The 18698-nt window shown below is 44.3% G+C and overlaps 1 protein-coding gene across 4 annotated transcripts in view; it reads right to left on the reverse strand.

Moving 5' to 3' along the window:
• The window catches only part of LOC144799014 (death-associated protein kinase 2-like), a 697832-nt gene that overhangs the window by 105597 nt on the left and 573537 nt on the right, over positions 1-18698 (reverse strand). For all 4 annotated transcript variants that reach the window (XM_078670165.1, XM_078670162.1, XM_078670164.1 and 1 more), the window contains one exon: positions 15869-15998. In XM_078670165.1, the coding sequence (XP_078526291.1) occupies positions 15869-15998 (130 nt within the window). The remainder of the gene's footprint in view (positions 1-15868; positions 15999-18698) is intronic.

An 18698-nucleotide genomic window follows, 5' to 3' on the forward strand; every position in this document is an offset into this window, starting at 1 on the left:
CATTGTTAGTTATTGTTTGAGTCGTAGTGTACTGCATACCTGATAGAGCCAGATATGGGTTTTTTGTGATATAGCTTACAGAAATTACACTCTTTAAACCCCCCCTCAGTCTTTTCTCCAGCAATCCTTGTCTGCCACACCCTAACAGGGACTCTCTTCTTCTTACTGAATTTCCCCCTCCCTGTAATATATTTCTAGGGGAACCTCCATTTACTTTCATGGGCATATCAAGACATAGACATAAAAATCAGAGTTGCAAGTTAGGTGTTTCTGGATGATATATGGTTTTAGGTTCTTTGATAGCTCTATTTGTTTGCAATTATGGCTGTTTATACATGCTTTGCACTCTCCAGAAATGTAAAACCCTTCAATCTGATTCAATTCTATGGGGATTGTACAGTGCTAGTGCACAACATATCTTTCAGAAAGATACATTTTCTAAAAGTGATTTTAGGATTTTCTCCTACCACTTTCCTTAATGTATCATCTGTCTTCAAAACGTGCCAAAACGTTTTCAAACATCTTTTCACTTGCCAGGCCTGGTTACTGAAAGATGTCACAAACCTAACTGTTTGGATCTCATTGACATCACTGGTTTTTGTGTCTATGTCTTGATATGCCCATGCAAATTAATCTGCATTGGGAGCACAATTCATAAAGTTAAGAAGCGCATTTTAGAACAAATGCGAGCAATAACTAGAGAGGATAAACAATCTCCTATAGCAAGGCATTTTAAAGAAAAACACAGTGAAGACAGGAAGCTGTTGAAATGTTGTGCCTTAGATAGAATAACAATTTCCGAGAGAGGAGGCAACAGAGTGCAAGAACTGTGCAGGTTAGAATAAAGGATGGTTATAAAATATGAGAGTATGCATCCTGAAGGTCTGAACAAAGATGAGGAATTGTCCGTTCATTTAGGCTAAAATGTTCACAGAACTACAAATGTTTTCTTCAATCGTTAGGATCTGATAATAATTTGGCAATCTCTTTACATCTTTTGTACAAGTTTGTGGATTTTATTAATAACTGTGCATTATTTTACTTTGTATTGTATAGGAGACCTACCCGTCATTGTACATGTAAGAAGAAGGCAAAAGAGCGAAAATATCATTGTCAACCACTGTAGTTGAAGAAATGTCATATTATTTGATATTAATATACATGGCAGTCAACTCCCACTGGGGCGGAATTAATCATCGACGAGAGCAATGATTGAAAGCAGTTTCAGCCCACTTGGGCAGTATAGACATTTGTGGCAAGAACAGTGTTGCAATTCACTTTTATTTTTCACTGGGGCATAATAATTGGTTAGCTGGTACATATGGCGACCCACTGAGAAAGTATACTGGCAGTCTAAGTATTATTTTATTTTAAATAAACAATAAGCCATTGAAGCCCACTGGGCAGTAAGGATTTTAGACACGCGCTTTGTAAACAATATGAGCCTGTGTCAGCAGTACCAAAACTACGGAACTGAAAATATGTAACACAAATATGTAACAAAGTTTGTCTTATTTTGAACAAGAATTCATAATTGAAACGTTTTGAAGTCATTTCATCAATGTAATGACAAGGGATAATGAATTTATTAGGTGGAATTGACCATGTAAAAATGGCTGCCTGTTTTCTGAATAGTTAGATGGTTTTGGTAGTCCTATTTTTATGTTTATAATTGTAACCACTATATCGGTGATGGTTGAAACAAACGCTGTAAACCTGTGAACAAGGAGCGGCTGCTCCAAAACGCGTCAGGCGTTTTTTCTGGTGTTAATTTAATGAAACAGCACGCTGAAAGAAATCTGCGCCCGGCTTTGTTTTTCGCGAAGGAAGGAAAACTAAAGGGATTGATTTAAGAGGTGCACAAGCTCACTGGGAGCCCGCCGCACGTAGAGGCAGGGGATTACGCGATTGGAACGGATTGTATATATTTCTGATCTCTTGCAGGACGTCCAGTATATTTGCTTGAGTTTTAGCTCATATTGTTTGCTGCTTGTATTTTATTATGATTATCCATGCATTTAACTGTTGCATTTACCAAGTGTGTTAATATTGCTTGCATATAAATATATACATTTGAATGTGGTTCATTTGGCATCTGGGAAAGCCTTTCTGTTAGAGAGCATTGCAGAAATACAACCCCAAGCCTTATTCTAAAAAGAGTCTTTGCATTTTGTAAAGTAAACCCCTTTTCTAGGCATTGCTGTGTTTTATGTTTTGCTTTGACGTGTTTCAGCCACCATGTGGGAGATTCTGTATTATCTGAAAAGCGGAGCAATACAGCAGGTCTCGTTGTTCCTGCTTGGTCGCAAAGTTATCTAGTGTTTTGCGTTGGCTGTCGAAGGTAGGGATGTTGTCTGCACCTCTGATGTGGGAATGCCTTGGCAGGTGTACAGGATCAGGGGGCTGGTAGCCCATTTGGATAATGTAGGAGGCCAGGGTAAGCAAGGGCAGGCAGAAGTGGTGGATGTGCCTGTAGGACATCGGATGGGTCTTTAGTGGCCACATAGGTGGCACAGGGGTCAGAAGTGACTGGCACTTCCCACACGAGCTGTGTATCACAAGCAGTACCGGTGACAGTCAGGGCCCTATCCCTTACTAAGGAGACAATGCCAGAAGTATGGTGGCACCATTGCTGAGCATTAGTTTAGGGGGCATGCATTCTGAGCATGATCAGTTGGGCAGGCATGTGCTGGTGGAGGTGTATGACAAGATTTGGAAAGGCAATTATGAGCGATGTGCCAGTTAATTGCAGATAGGCCTGATCTGGAGGAGATCAAGCAATACAAAGAATGCTCAGGAATGTGGGCATTGGCCTTACAAGAAGGGTTTCGTAGCGTTGGTGCAATCAAAATGGCCGCTCTGTGAGACGGCTCCGCCGAACCTACCCATTCAAAGGCATATCCGCATTATTATCCCAGGGTGGTAATGAACCATATACAGAAATGAAGGTCGGAACCCTCTGGGAACAGATCCTGAGCAAGATCAGGACGATCGACGGCGGGGAAGCCGCGATAATCGATGTGGTGCAGCCGGCTCCGCATCTTGCACTGAAAGTGGGGGAGGGGCGCACGGACTCCGGCGCTCCTCGAAACAACTGACCGCCATCGCTGCTGGTAGAGACAGTCTGGAGTTGGCTGAGACTGCCTGAAGCCATGGAGGAGCGATTCTGCATTGTGGCCGAGGGCTGGGTGCTGAGCTGCTCTGCACTGGCGGCTGTGTGCGGTGTCTTAGCAGGTCCGATGAGAAGGAAAACAGCGGCCGCAGTGAGTATTCAGGAACAGCTCCCGCCCGCACATAATGATCAGGAACTTTAGTAAAGAAGCGCTCGGAGGGCGCAAACAAGACAGACCGATGTGGAAGGAGCGGGCACAGCGAGGGTTGCCATAATAATTGGGAGCAGGCAGATTCTAGCGGCGGTGACCGGCAGAGGGTGCAGTATCGCGGGGGGACTGCGATCCTGTCTGCGGTGCAGCGGGTGTCCAATCTCCCCCGCCGTGAGGACAGCAAGAGTGCAATTGCTGCTAATTACCAAAGCTGATTCTCGGTGAGTCCCGCAAGCAGTGGTGGAGGAATGCGCTCGGGCAGCACCACTAATTACTGGGAGCTGTACACCTCAACTGAGGATCATTAGGGCATCCACTACGCGCACTTACACAGGGGCGGTGATTCTTGTGGCCTCCAAGGGACTCTCAGCTCTCAAAGACCCCGCGCCTGACCCTAAGATGGCGCTCCCCACACTTGAGTCCACAGCAGAATGAAAGAGGGCGCAAACGACTTGGGGGCTCCCTGCACCACCTGAACAGAGGCTGTCCCTCCCCTCCCCCATGTGGCACCCCTCTCCCAGGAGCATTCTCTCAATAACAGTCTGCATCCAGCAGAGGCCCTACGCTGCAACAATAATACACTACTGGAGTCCCTTCAGACCCACAGTGACCCGCTTGCTTGGAGTTTGAGCCCCCTGGATGCAGCGGATAGTTCTTATGCCCCTACAGACACTGATAGCTGCGACAAGGAAGCACAGGTACACGGTTGAGCAATGTCACTACAGAATCTGGTGAGTTCCCTATCTTCCTCATCTTTGCCACGCTCCAGGAGGGAGGTCTTTGATCCTAAGGCCAGAAGGGAACAACTTCGCAGCAGTGTTCAGAGGATAAGAAAACCGGAACGTTGGCGAACCAGGGCCGCCCAGTTGATATACGCACAGTTACTTGCTGGGAACGTAAACGATACAGGAACGCATACTACCCCATAGCCAGTGAATGTAAGCAGCGAGAAATAGTGGGAGAAAGACCAGCGACTCACCTATGTGCTGATGCCCGGTGGAACTACCAGATAGCTAAAGATGAGATGGGTTATGGACTCACGCCGTCACCTACCCAGCCGGACCTTGGGCAGATTTTCTCCTCGTCTCTACGTCTTATCTTCCTCCTACCCCTTTACCCTATCCCCTTACCCCTCCTTGCTCCAGTCACCTTTCCCCTATGTTCTTTAAATGCTTTTCTTGATACTTATGTAACTTTTAACTGATGTTAATTGCAACATTATTGTTACTCATGTTAAGCACTCTGATTCCTTCGGGTCTAACCAGTGCTATATAATAACTCATTAATTAAATATTTTCCCATTTAGTACTCTTTCTCTCTTTGTCTACTTCCCTAGCTCCTATCCCCTCTCCCCTGAATCTCTCCCCTTGCCTGCTACTCTGCCTAACCCCCTGTCCTTTGTGCCCTTTGACTAAGCACTCCTTCTCCTCTTCTTGGTGAAAGATCCAATATTTATACTCTGGAGTCTCAGCGAACCCACTGAGAGAGTCAACTGCACCAAGGGAGCCACTCACAGCTGAGGTATGGTATGGCACCCTTTGCCAAAGCACTCCCTCTCCCCTTTTTGGGGAAGGATCCAGTATGTAGGCCTTGGAGTCTCAGAGACCCCTCTGAGAGAGTCCACTGCGTAAAGGGAGCCTCTCGCAACAGAGATAGGGAAGTGATACCACTTCTCCTGGGATCACAGCTTACTGGACTTTGGACGTTGCTTTGACTCGTCTACTGGTTTGAGTCCCTGTCGCCCTTCCCTCCTCTTTCCATGCGGTGTTTCTCACCCTCCTCTCCTCTTTCCCGCCTTCATTATCTGTCTACTTCCCCTGCTCCTACCCACCTCCCCTAAATCTCTCCCTTTGCCTGCTTTTCCCCTTCTGTATTTGTGCTTATTGTTTATCTCGATCTTACAAGTAACTATGTTGCCATGCTCTAATAATTGTGGAACCTTTGTAACGATGTAACCTGTAACTATCATTTGATACTCATGTAAAGCGCTCTGATACCTCTGGATCTAGCCAGCGCTATATAAAACCTTTAAAATAAATAAAGAAGACGGTTGAAGAGACACTGTTGAACTGGTCCATGTGCTACACAATTTTTTAGGCAATCATGGCTGACCAATTCACAACCCTAGGGGCGCGATGGCCATGCTATCAGAATAGTATGTGCACATGATGAGTTTGGAGGCACCACTTGGAGGGACTATGTCTAGGAATTTAGGAAGATAAAAGCCACTAGGCCCATGCTGTCATGGGACCAGATTGATGTGAACACTTGGCTGAGCTTCATGAAGCCACAGAAGTTTGAGGCTGCTCAAAGTTACCCCTTTCGTGCAGGCTCGGGAACAGCAGTTAATACGGGGCGGGGGTGGAGCCAACAAAGGGTCATTATTATTATTATTATTAAATAAAATGTATATTGCGCACAGCTACCCTAAACAGGGTTTCCCGGCGCAAATAGTTGGAGTACTGCAGGGATTTCAATAAAATATCCTGCTTTAGACATCCAGGGATGTGCACATTTAGACATTTGTGTTCTTTGTGCAACCCACCCTCACACCCAGAGTCCAAGTGTTTCAAAAAGGGAACAGAGACAGGGGTCCCAATAAGCATGAATGAATACCCATTACTGGTGAAAGCCCCCTCCCTGGTTAACTGGCAAGCGATGGTGACATAGTTGAATGTTTACAGCAACACAGTCAGTGTAAAAGGGTTTTTCAAATAGTTTCAGAATCTCGGCTGAAGGCTGTGTGGGTGTAACCTACTGCAAGAACCAGCAGTCACTAAGGGCTAATCATAGCATTGCCAGGAAGAAGATCATGAAGTAGATGAACCTGGGGAGGGTAGCTGGTCCATTTCATTCTATCCTGCAGGAGAATTATGTGTGTTCCCCCTTAGAGGTGGTCCCAAAAAAGATCAAGGGGAGTACCACTTGATTCATAACTTGTCAGTGCCTGGAGGTCAGTTGGTCAACAAAGCTGTTGATGGGAAACTATGATCAGTCAGGTAAGCCTCGCTAGATCAGGAAATTGCAATGCTCCAGGAGCTGGGACCAGGGACATTGTTAGCAAAGGCGGACATTGAATCTGCTTTTAGGCTGCTAATAGTACACCCTCATGACTCATTTGCTGGGACTCCAATTTGAGGGTGCCTCTTATTTTGACAAAGTTATGCCAATCGGCTGTTCAGTCTCCTGGGCATACTTCGAGAGGTTTAGCACTTTCTTGGAATGGGTATTCTGGCAGAAAACGGGGCACCGGTGGGCTCTGTATTATTTGGATGATTTCCTGGTGCTGAATTCCCCAGGCACAGCGGATTGTGGGAATGCTTTGGAATCTTCTCAAGAATTGATTGGAAGGTTTGGAGTACCACTAGCCCTGGCAAAAATCAGAAGGCCAGTTACATCAAACAAATTCCTTGGGATAAAGTTGAATTCAAAAGCAGTAGTGTCTAGGCTTTCTCAAGAAAAAGTCAAGGCATTCTCAAGGGCAATAGAGGAATGACTGGTTGCCAAGAAAGTGAAATTACATCAGTCACGGGTCGTGGTGAGGCAGATGAATTTTGCTGTCGGGATCATACCCATGGGTCACCATTTTCCATGTCAGTCGTGCAGGTCATGTCTGGCTTCAAGTTGAGGCACCACCATGCTAGGTTGTTAGGCAAAGTCTGTCAGGACATGAGAATTGGGGAGGCATTTTTGTAGGAGTTCAATGGTGCAGTGGTATGGCCAAGCCCCCTAAGACCAATGGGGAGTCGAGTTCGATTACTGATTCTGCCGGAAGTGTGGGGTTTGGCACCATTTTAGGTTCATCTTGGTGTGCCCAAAGGTGTTCAGGAGACTTGGTGGAGTCCGGTTTGGTGGCTAACATTGGTTTCTTGGAGCTCTTTCCCAACTCTGTGGCCCTCACAATATGGCCAGAGCAGTTCCTCAATCATTCAGTTGTATTCTGGTCTGATAACGTGTCTGTGGTGGAATGCATTAATCCAAATGCGGCCAAGTGCAAGATGATTTTGAGACTGGTGAAGGAAATCATACTGCTGTATTTGAGGCTGAATATCAACTTTACGTCAAAGCATATTTCTGGCATATTGAACAATGCAGCAGATGCTTTGTCTCGTTTTAAGATGTAGGTCTTCAGGTACCACCACCCAGAAGCAGTGGAGTTCTTTTTACCATTCCCGAATCAACTATTGCAGCTTGGTGTCTCAGCCTACCAGACCCTTGTGGCTGCCAGCTTAGTGTCCAGGACAAGGTGTGCCTATGAGGTGGCATATTATACATATTACAGGTTTCATGAAAGCAAGGGGGTTGGTGAATGGTTTTCACTCAAGTTTGTATTTATTTTTCTTGAGGCTCTGAGATGTTAAGGACGACCACTGTCATATCCTATGTGGCATATTGCGACAATTTCCTTTTTTGCAAAGCTGCAAAGGTATGCATATTGCACAAAAGCTTTACTGGTCTTAACGGCACTGAAGGGCTGGCAGAGATTGGAGGGATACAGGCAGGATTCTAGGTACCAAAACAGACAAGCGAAAGCTGGCTAGGATAATGGCCAACCTTGAGGGGGTGTGCCGGTCACCAGCGGAGGTTCCCTTGATTATGGCAGCTTTCTCCTTGGCATTTTATGGGGCACTAAGGGTGGGGTAGCTCTTGGCAAAGAACAAGGAGTGTAGTGGGAGTTTGCAGCTAGCGGACATTAAATGGCCAAATGGCTGCATGGCGGTCACCATTACCCAGTTTAAGACCGACCAGATGGGTAGGGGGGACCATCTGCTGTTGCACAGGGTCTCAGGAAATGAGTGTTGTCTGCTGGGGAATCTTGAAGGCTTTAGGGCACACTGGGCCACCGGGCTGTTGGTCCCCTTTTAGTTCATGAGGACGGTACGCCATTGATGAGGTTTCAATTTGCCAGGGTACTCAGTACGGTCCTGTTTTCAGCAGGTTTGAGTCCTGCAGAGTATAGTTTGCATTTATTTTGAATTGGTGCAACCACCACAGTGGCAGGAATGGGGCTTGTAGGACAAGCGGTTCAAAGGGTAGGCAGGTGGAAGTCTGACTGCTGCAAGCGCTAAGTGAGAATGAATAGGTTATGAAAGTCCTGGTACTAATTTTGTCCCATCATTTACGGTATTATCCTCTCAACGCAGGTAGAGGACATGATGTTGCAGCTGCTGGATACTTCAGTGCCTCCTGTCAATACAGGAGCAAGAGGTGTAACAGACTAGCTGGTGTTGGGCCACTTGTACGTGAGGCAATAAAAGGTTTTTTACTCTGCAGGTGACTACGCGGTTCAGGCAAGGAAAGCCGGATATCAGTTGACTTTCAGCAGTGAAGGAGGACTGCTCTTGGACAACTTGAAAACTGCGTTTGACAAAATGGTGCCCTGGAGGTTTCCGCTTCCAGGGATTGTCCCTGTTCCTTTATGAGGCAATGACTTGGCCAAGCTAGGGTGGAAAGACTTATTGGAATTGGTGGTCTCCAAAATTTGTTGGCTTTCAAAGAAGTTCCTGGGGGCCGTGGTTAAATTGGAGAGGTGGTAAGTCAGTCAGGGTACTCGATGAGTCGGTGAAACAGTTAAACACAAAGGCTGGTAAGTTGTTGTACACAGCTTGTTTCGCATCCATACCCCAGGGATGAATTAAGGGCGAGTGTTTTTTCTTGCAGGATGGGGTGCATTTATGTAAGGAAGTTAATGCGATGTTTATTGAGAACCTGTTGGCTGGGCTTGGCCAATGCACAAGGTAAGAGGGTCAGGGGCCAGATAGTTGGGGAATTATGCTGTGGTGGGTGAGGTCATGATTGATGGGGACACTTTGGGTCCCTTTACAGCAGCCTTTAATACACAAACAACATCTGCATCACTGGGCCCTCCAAGGAGAACTGGCAGCAAGTTGAAAAAGAGATTGCAGTGGCACAGGGATAGGGGCTGGTCCCCGACACGTGATCCTTACCTGTGAACCACCCGCGCAAGTGCAGTGGGTGCAGGCTAGCACAGGCCCTTGGGGGACAAGGAAGTTGGGTGTAGGGGGTGTCCGAGGTAGGTATCCTAAGGGCAGCCAGGCCCCCTACACAAGAGCTCCCGAGGTGGGAGAGCTCCCAGTAAGGGTACCGGAGAGGGAAGGTGGGGTGCTCCCATAAGGATGGACCCATCCTCTGGACAGGGGGTTTAAGATGAAGGGACTCAAACACGGTCATGATCTCACTCAAACAATTATCTTTTGTTGGTTACACAGGAACAAACTAGTTATGATTAGGCAACTCCAATGTACTAGAGTCTCTTTTGAGGCTAGGTATCACGTGTGAACAAGATGTAAATAATGTTACTGTGCAAATGTTGATGGTTTAAAAATGTTTCTGTATATTTGTAAAATAAATACGGGCGGGGTTCTAACGATCCCTAACCCAATGAGCTGGTGTTGGGTTGTTATTAACATTGATGGTTGTGGGGAGGGTAGGTATCTGGGACATCGGCAACTCCCTTGCCATATTCTGCAAAGATCCTTCAACAACCTGCAAGCCTCAAGATCTACTCCTGGTATAAGAGCTTAGTGGGTTATGCACTGAATTCAAATACAGGTATGTGGCCTTGGCCTACAAGCATGTTAGTTTGAATCTTGCATGTTTTAACTCAATCATTCATTCTTCCAAGGCTGATACAATGGGTAGCTTTCAGCTGGGTAGCACTAAACACCAATTAATAAGTAGTAAAAATCCATTTAGTTTGAATTTTCTGGCTTGTAAATGGTCATTAGGTACAACACGTCTTGGTTTATTTGTTATCCAACTTGTGACGTAATAGGCTGAATTAATATTTCTTTCCCCTTCTGAGTCTGCAGAAAAGGTATGAAAGTATCTAGCTGTGCTCCTTTTGACTTTGACATCTCCAACAAGTCAGGACTAAACGCAAACATTGCTTGAAAAAACGTATATGAAGCTTTGTGTGTTGGTGCGTGGGGTGGAGAGAGTCTCCAATTCCACTTTAGGCTGTAGATCCATACAAACCAACATGGACTAATTTTGTTGAGGTGTCTCTGTGGTGCTTAAAGCTATGTGTATGATGTGAGTGGAAGAACCAGAACACACCCTGAAGGATCCTTAAATACCAGGCTGAAACTGCACCCTGGCATAAGAGAAACTGCCAGGACAATATCCCAGCTGCCCTAATCTCTATTCCAGTGATACATATGAGAAATTCAACAATATCTACTGACAGTGAGTACTCCAATATAGCCAATAGTGCTTGGAAAGAGTCAGCATGTCTTACATGGGTGAGAATCTTTCTCATGCTTCCCAAACTATAAAATCTGCAGCATTCGTCGAAACTCAGTCATTTTACAAAAAGAAAATAAGGGGTATTGGATATGAACTAATCCTAAAACCTTTTGGCAGTCTTCTGTGCAGTAAGCTATGACATCTTCCTCACCAGACTGAAAGACCAGAAGATTCAAGGATCCGCACTCACCAGAATTGCCTCGTTTCTCTCGGACACAACACAATCGGCCTATACTAGTGTTTCCCAAACTGTGGTGGGTCGCAAGCTTATTTTTGGTGGGTTGTGAAAGTCAAAGCAATAAATAAGGATGTATTTAAATTCTGTATTTATCTTGTCATATTTGCTGCACTTCAAAGACAGAGGTCTAATGTCAGGCAATGTCTTCTGACAAATTGCTGCTTATGTTTTTTAACACAGTGATTGGTGTGTGCAAACTCCTCTTGCTGTGCAGTCAGAGAAAGAAAAGCAAAGTGAATCATGTGACATTTTTGATGGGGTACACAAATTGTGAAAGGAAAGGATGCAGCATGTAATTTTTTTAATACACAACAAAATGCAAATACCTATGAAAGAACTGTACACATTCAGCAGTAAGGAAAGCAAAAATGAAGTACATTTGTTATGTAATTCTGGAGTGTGATGGAAAAAAATAATTTTAATTTAATTTAAAAATCATGACAGTTTACTTGGTGAGGCACAAATGAAATATTCACTGATTTCCACACGTTTTCATGCAATATCGATTTATCAGTAAAACTGTATGTCTGTGCAAATTAATTGGTCATTTCCGTGGAAAATATGTGGGCTGTAAATGACGTGCACTACCACACTTTAGTTACATTAAAAATTCACCTGCCTCATGTCCATTAAAGCTAGGTGCATTGCGAAAGTTTGGCATTCTAAAAATTGGGTTGTGGTTCTAAAAGGTTTGTGAAGCAGTGGTCTATACAGCACACTGCCCCTCAGAGACCTTCCCAGTACATTACATCATCTGCCAAAGCCAGTCACTGTTACTCAGCCACCACTCAAAGCATTTGTGACACCTCTATTTTTTTTTTATCCACCCCTTTGGCAGGACTACCCAGAACCAAGCTGATGACAATCAGATCATTTTCGGAGTAACGAGACCACTGCCCTCTAGCACTCATAATTTACTCATCTTCCATTTATGATGTAATTATCAGGGTGAATTGAAAGTACCTTAAATGTATTCCATACAAAGCAGACATTTTAGGTGGTGTCAAAGGAGTAACACTCCCCAACATCTGTTGTCAGTTATCATTGGCCCCTTTCTAATAATCATCAAACAATGAAGGTGTACCAGTGAGCAAGATTCTGTCTTGGAGATGGACAAAAACAAATTGGTTCAAATGGGTTTCTTTCCTCTCCATTCATTATTCTGCATACTACTACTTTTACGTTATCTCCCATGGGTAGCAGGTAGTGCTTTGTCTATCACACGACGAGAGCATGCGCTATTCTTTGAATGTTTGCCATTCCTTAAAGGAAATCTCAAAAGGGTCCATAATGCTGAAGCAAGGCATCTAATACACCTGATATGCATAGCACATCTTACTCACCTTATGCATATTTCACTGGCTACCAGTCACCTCAGGTGTCAAATTAAAATCCCTATGCATCATGCTCTAAGTTTACGACAGCAAAAGATCAGAATTTCATGTCTGTAATACCTCACACTGGCATTTGGGCATGCCCATCCATCCAGTGCTTGCTTTGAGCTGGTGGTTGCTGATGGGGACCACCAGCACTTATTTAGAGGGACCAGCACTTATGTTTCTGCAACAGCCTTTTACCTCAACCAAGAGAGGGAAAACAAAAAAGTGAAAAGATGGAGGAAGAGAAAGTGGGGAAAAAACGTTATAAAGGAAGGAAGCAGGAACCTGTTAGATTGGACGTGCAGGGAGTTTCTGGAAGTGGATTACAGAGGCTGAGGTGAGTTTAAGTTTTTGTAGTCCTGTTATTCAACATGCAGTCATTAAATCGCTCTGGCCGCAAACTTCTGAGCAGACCTTTGGACACCAGCACACTTTCTTTTGCGAATTAAGCACTGTGTCCATCTTATCACAAAGCCACACTTAATAAACGAATGACTATCCGTAGACAACAGTCTAAGTAGTTCAAATATGGCATCATCTCCCAGGTTCACTACATCGGTTGTTAAGGTTTTTCTGATGTGCAATTTTTGGTAACAAATTATTTATGCGAGTTAGTGATTTAATGATGCATTTTGCAGTAACCGATGAATTAACGAATTTGTCCTTTAAGTGATATGATTATCTCATATAGAAATGTGATTAATAATGTAGTATAAATGTGCGTCATTCACGAGTGGAAACCATCGTTTTTAAAATGAATGCAGCTTTTGGTGTTTTGTTCATCCTGCTCCTGCTCATTTCCCCCTCCCAATTAGCTAGCCGTTGAAGTCTTCTCTCCCTACAGCCACGGAACACGGGAGAAATTACAATTACGTGTAGCTTTTCAGCTTGAAGTCGCTGTAAGATTTTTCCCAAACTGAGAAAGCACCACGCACTTTCACTTAGAGAGAGAGGTCCTTCAGTATAGTCTTGGTATTTTTGGGACTGTAAAATGAACTGGGATCCTCTAATGAGAACACATGTCTAATCTTTTGATAGGATAGTACATAGTATTGACACTTTCTCTAGGTGCGTAGGTCACACTCACATCAGGTATATAATAGACATCTATAAAGCCAAATTTGTGTCGACAGTGGCATTTGGGGATGAGATCTGGGGATATGAGCCATTTCACCCTATAGAAGTATCACAACATGTATTCTGTAGGAGAATATTGAGGATCCCTCGGAGTATACCTTCAGAGATGGTCCATGACAAATTGGGTGCTGGCTTTATTTCAGACTAAACACAAATTCACCCCATATTACTGTGGTTTTCAGTTTGGCTAAAAAGCAATATGGAGTTCAATAGGAAGAGTTTAAGGGATTGTTTGGGCATGGATCATTGTCATCGTATACCATTATGTAAACAATATTCTGGGTGATCTGGGTAAACCACAATTTTTCACTGATCCAGGGTTGAATTCCAAACCAGATATTGCTAGGGTAAAGGAGGCTTTTTTGTACATATGCAAGAGAAAGGGGCTATATGTTCACTGTTTGTGCACTCATTATGCAATGGTGAAATCCTCGAGTAAAACTGAACTGCATTTAACGTTTGATATGACGGTTTTGCACAAAAAACTTGTAATATATTTTTGCCTGAACTTTGTACAGCATACACACCTCACCTTATTATAAACCAATACACTTCACCATGCTTAATCACATCATTCAATACCAATACCTAATCGCATATCACCCTGCATCACATTACATCCTGCAAACCCACATTATGCCAACAAACTCCGCACAATAACATCCCTCATCCTACAAGATCTGAACACAAACCCCTAGAACACTTCAGTATAGCACATCAATTGAACCACATAATATACCTCAAATGTGTACTCCACGACAACTCAAGATATTACATATTACACCACTCCTTACCACACACCACCTCCAAATACTTTTTAGCATCAGTACAACAGTAAAACACATCACCCACGCCATCAAATAGCTCCCAGTATTTACATCGAATGTGAAACCCTGCCCTTTTGCTGCCTTGTGTGGAGAAATACAATGCAGTGAGACAGAGCTGAATGCCATGTGGGTGCCATATTTTTTCACTCCCTTTCTGTTCATTTTTTGTGTTTCACAAGCAAATTCCCAAAGCCTGTAACCACCTCACTTAGTGATTCTGGGCAGGGAAATCCAATGACAGTCACCCCAACCTGAACATGGGGTCAGCTAGAAGAACGGTTGAATGGCAAGTCAAGGGTTTCATCAGCAGAGCCGGCTGCGTTGCCACTGAACCGTGCTCACCTTATATGGAGCAGAGGGACTAGAAGATGGTCAGACATGGCATCTGCTGTGTGCAGTGGCCTGATAGAATGCCTGATTCTGAAGCTGAAATACACCACGCACCACCCTTCCTCTGCTTTAGAAGAGCGTTCTTGACCCTGCTCTCTAACCAGCTCTAGTAGCAGTGCAATCGCTTCCGTACTGGCCAGTCTGACAGGCCCCAGATCCCTCAGCCACTACTGACAGCTCCACCCCGTGCCCCCCTCGCCCAGTTCAGCCTTTTCTGTCCCCGCCATCCTTTCTGCTTACCAGGGCAGCATCAGACGTACGAGGTGCTATACAAATGCTGTTTACCATGGCGCTACCTAACAGACTTCTCTTCTAGTCTGCCTGTGATGTGCCTTCCCCCTGCACACTTTCACATCCCCATCAGCCCCTTCCCCTAACCGTGGCATCTCCTAGCATTCACACTCCACCTTCTAACCGCCTCCATCCTCTGTGAAGCCCATCTTACCTTGGTCTAAGCTACAGAACTCCATACATAGATACACACAAGGAGACAACTGGGTGGAAAGAATTCCAAAGCGCCCTGGACCATAATTTCGCTAAAACAGCAAAGGAAGTGTGTGCTCAGAAGAAAACTGTGCACTGCCCTGAAAAACTCCATTTAGGACTGAATGGACAGAGGAAGCCTCAGGTGAACCAGCAGCCAGGGCGGACCAGAGGTCCACGAGCCCAGTCAGGGGTTGAGATGACTGTGCAGTGCAGTGCAGTGATGTTTATACTCCTACTATTGCAGCTGCAGCTGTAGTGCAGATGCACACCGCTGGCTTCCAGTGCTCTTAATATGGCGGCTTTACATTCACAAGTGGCGGGCTTGAAGCGGAAGAGTGTCACAAAGGACGTGAAGCAGCAAGGGCGCTTTGCGCGTTAACCACTCCCCGCTGACATTCTATCGGGTCGGGGGTCATGAGTCTGAATGCCAAACACGACTCGTTAGGCATGGCATGTGCTTCCAACAGGCCAGATAAGGCAGCAGCCTTACGGCCAGAGCTAGCGATGGTGCCGCATCCTTTAAAAAGAGAAGAAAAGTGTGCAGGGAGCACCTAAGCAGGCAAAATTATATTTTGCATGGTGACTCAAACATCCGCACCCTGTCTCTGTCAGCAAGAATTGGAACTGTTAATTACCATTTTACGGAGCTCTAGGACCACCTGTTATTTTTTACAAAAGGGAAAACTGCAGTATTAAGTGCTATGTAGATGAGTTATTAAAACTATGAAAATATCCCATGGGGGAGATCCCAAAACCCCAAGACGCAACGGAGTGTAAACGCCATAGAGGTTCCTGCCACTGCCTGGCCGAAGTACTTACCAATGTACTGTGGGGTCCCGCACAGACTTTTAAAGCTCACGCCAACGTCAATTTTCTGGGCCAGGCCAAAGTCAATGATCTTGATCTTGGGCTCCGGGACTTCTTTTTCCAGCAGCATCATGTTCTCTGGCTTCAAAGATAAGAGAAAGAAGCATTGGCAAAATCTTTGGGTTCTTGGTTTAATATGCAAAAGCGTGAAAATACACCCTCGTACATGAGTGCGTTTGCGCATCTGTTAGCAACGAGGAGCCATAGAGAGAGGCAGGAAGATCTAAATGAATCCCCCATTCGAGGCAGTGGGATACACTCAAGCAACCGATAGCATTAGGGTAGAGGGATAGCCTTCCATGTGAAGGGTAGGACTGTGATTGACAGATTCTCAAGGCATGGGTGAAAGGGGCTGGTTGAATAAAGCCGATACTTGAAATGAACTGGCCGAAAACTACAGAATGTATATTGGGAACATTATCTTTATTTATACATCCTTGCTGTCAACCAACTTGAAAATGAGCAGAACTAGGGGGAAAGAATGGGCTATACATTTTCTTAAACACACAAAGAAAGCAGATATGTTATATGCTGATCAAATTTTGTTATAGCGGAATAACATTACACTAGGAAGGTTAATACTTTAAAATATTTGCAGCGTCACTATTACCGACCACAAGATGTCAGTCTAATACATGAAATATTTGGAACCCAGAAAGCAGAGCCAAAGCCGATATGTCAACAATGAGATCTAGCTGGTTGGAAAATATGCTTTCGTGTATTGTTATTTTTAATACGCATTTGTATGGGGTATACTAGCAATTAGCATGTCCCCACAGTGTTCTGAATCAAATGTATTTTCAGAATTATCCTCCAGTATATTGCCTAACTCCAGTGTAATTTGCTAGTAACTCCTGGGTGTATCTATATATGGTACAGTATTTCTGCAGTCCAGAGTATTAACCATATTAGCAGCACCGCCGAATATTCAATAACTGGCTACTAGGACTAGAACCGCGCGTTCTAAACACAGCTACTTGCCACACACACTTTTGCAAAGGCAATGCCACCTATACCAATCTAGGAAACACTTAGAAATTAGTAACAGCCTTCCTAACTCAACCAATTAACAAGCATTGGCATAGCCAATAGGTCTTGCCTTTGGGACTTTATGTGTTTAGTCAGAACTTTTGGCTATGTTGTAGAGCATTGTGGCTGCTGTGGATTATGTTGAAAAGTTAGAATAAAATGTGTTAACCATTGTTGTTACCTTTATACAAACGAAGACGGCATTATATACAACTGAAAAACCTGATTAAAAAAGATTTTAACATCAAAAATGTCTTCTAATTTTTTGTGTGCTTGCACTGCTGGCAACTTCTTCCTGCCTGTTCTCATGCCTGTTTGTTATTTTTTGTTGTTGTTGTGGGGGAGCTGGACATAAATAACGGGGGAGTGGAGGTTGGAAAACAGTAATTTAATTAGAACACGAGCAGCGGACGGACACTAGGGGAGAATCAACAGATGCCAGATTCCAAGGGCAGACTGACGTGATGCTTGGGTGGTGGTCTGATGCAAAATGGTGGTGGTGAATGATGTTTGGTGCTCAGGTGGTGACACTATATGGTGTGGATTGGAGGTACGTTGTGGATTGTGGATTTGTGGAGTTAAAATATGTTGTTTGGTGTGTAATTATGCGGTGTGTATTGGAAATGTGGGGAGTTGAATTGTGTGGCCTGGAACTGTGGTGTTGAGTGAAATTATGCTTAGTGAAATGGTGCCATGGTGTGGAGTGCATTTCTGTTTATTGGTGGTATGTGGTATAGAGTGCATTTATGTGGCGTGTATTTACGCTGCATTGAGTACAGTGCAATTATGTGGCGTGTAATATTGTGGCACTGAGTGGTATTATGTGGAGTGCATTTATGTTGCGTAGAGTAATGGTACTGAGTGGTATATGGAGTGTATTTATGTTGCATTGAGTAGAGTGTAATTATGTGGCGTGTAACTATGTCGCACTGAGTGGTATTTTGTGGAGTGTATTTATGTTGCATTGAGTAGAGTGTAATTATGTGGCTTGTAATTATGGGGTACTGAGTGGTATGTGGGGTGTATGTGTTGCATTGCTTAGAGTGTAATTATGTGGCATGTAACTATGTCACGCTGAGTGGTATTATGTGGAGTGTATTTATGTTGCATTGAGTAGAGTGTTATTATGTGGCACTGAGTGGTAATATGCGGAGTGTATTTATGTTGCATTGAGTAGAGTGTAATTATGTGGCTTGTAATTATAGGGTACTGAGTGGTATGTGGGGTGTATGTGTTGCATTGAGTAAAGTGTAATTATGTGGCTTGTAATTATGGGGTACTGAGTGGTATGTGGGGTGTATGTGTTGCATTGAGTAAAGTGTAATTATGTGGCATGTAACTATTCACACTGAGTGGTATTATGTGGAGTGCATTTATGTTGCATTGAGTACAGTGTAATTATGTGGCACAGTGTAATTATGTGGTACTGAGTGGTATTATGTTGAGAAGAAATGCGTTACTTACCTGTAACAGCAGTTATCCAGTATTGGTGCCTTTCATAGATTCACATGCCTGAATCATTCCCCGTCGTCGAGACGGGAGTCCCCGGTACATAGAAAAGTAATGTCCTATAGACATACATAGAGAAAGTAGGCCTAAGGGCCTTGCCTTAGTAGCCTATCTATGTCCTTTTGTAAAACGGACCAAATTCCAGAAGGTAGCCAATCAGCTACCACCTCCCTCTAGAACCTTCCTGTCAGGGGCCTCAGTCTCTCAGATTTTCGTACGCATCAAGCTAGGTAGGCGTAATACA

Source organism: Lissotriton helveticus, chromosome 12, assembly GCF_964261635.1.
Source record: "Lissotriton helveticus chromosome 12, aLisHel1.1, whole genome shotgun sequence".
In the NCBI taxonomy this organism is placed as follows: domain Eukaryota; kingdom Metazoa; phylum Chordata; class Amphibia; order Caudata; family Salamandridae; genus Lissotriton; species Lissotriton helveticus.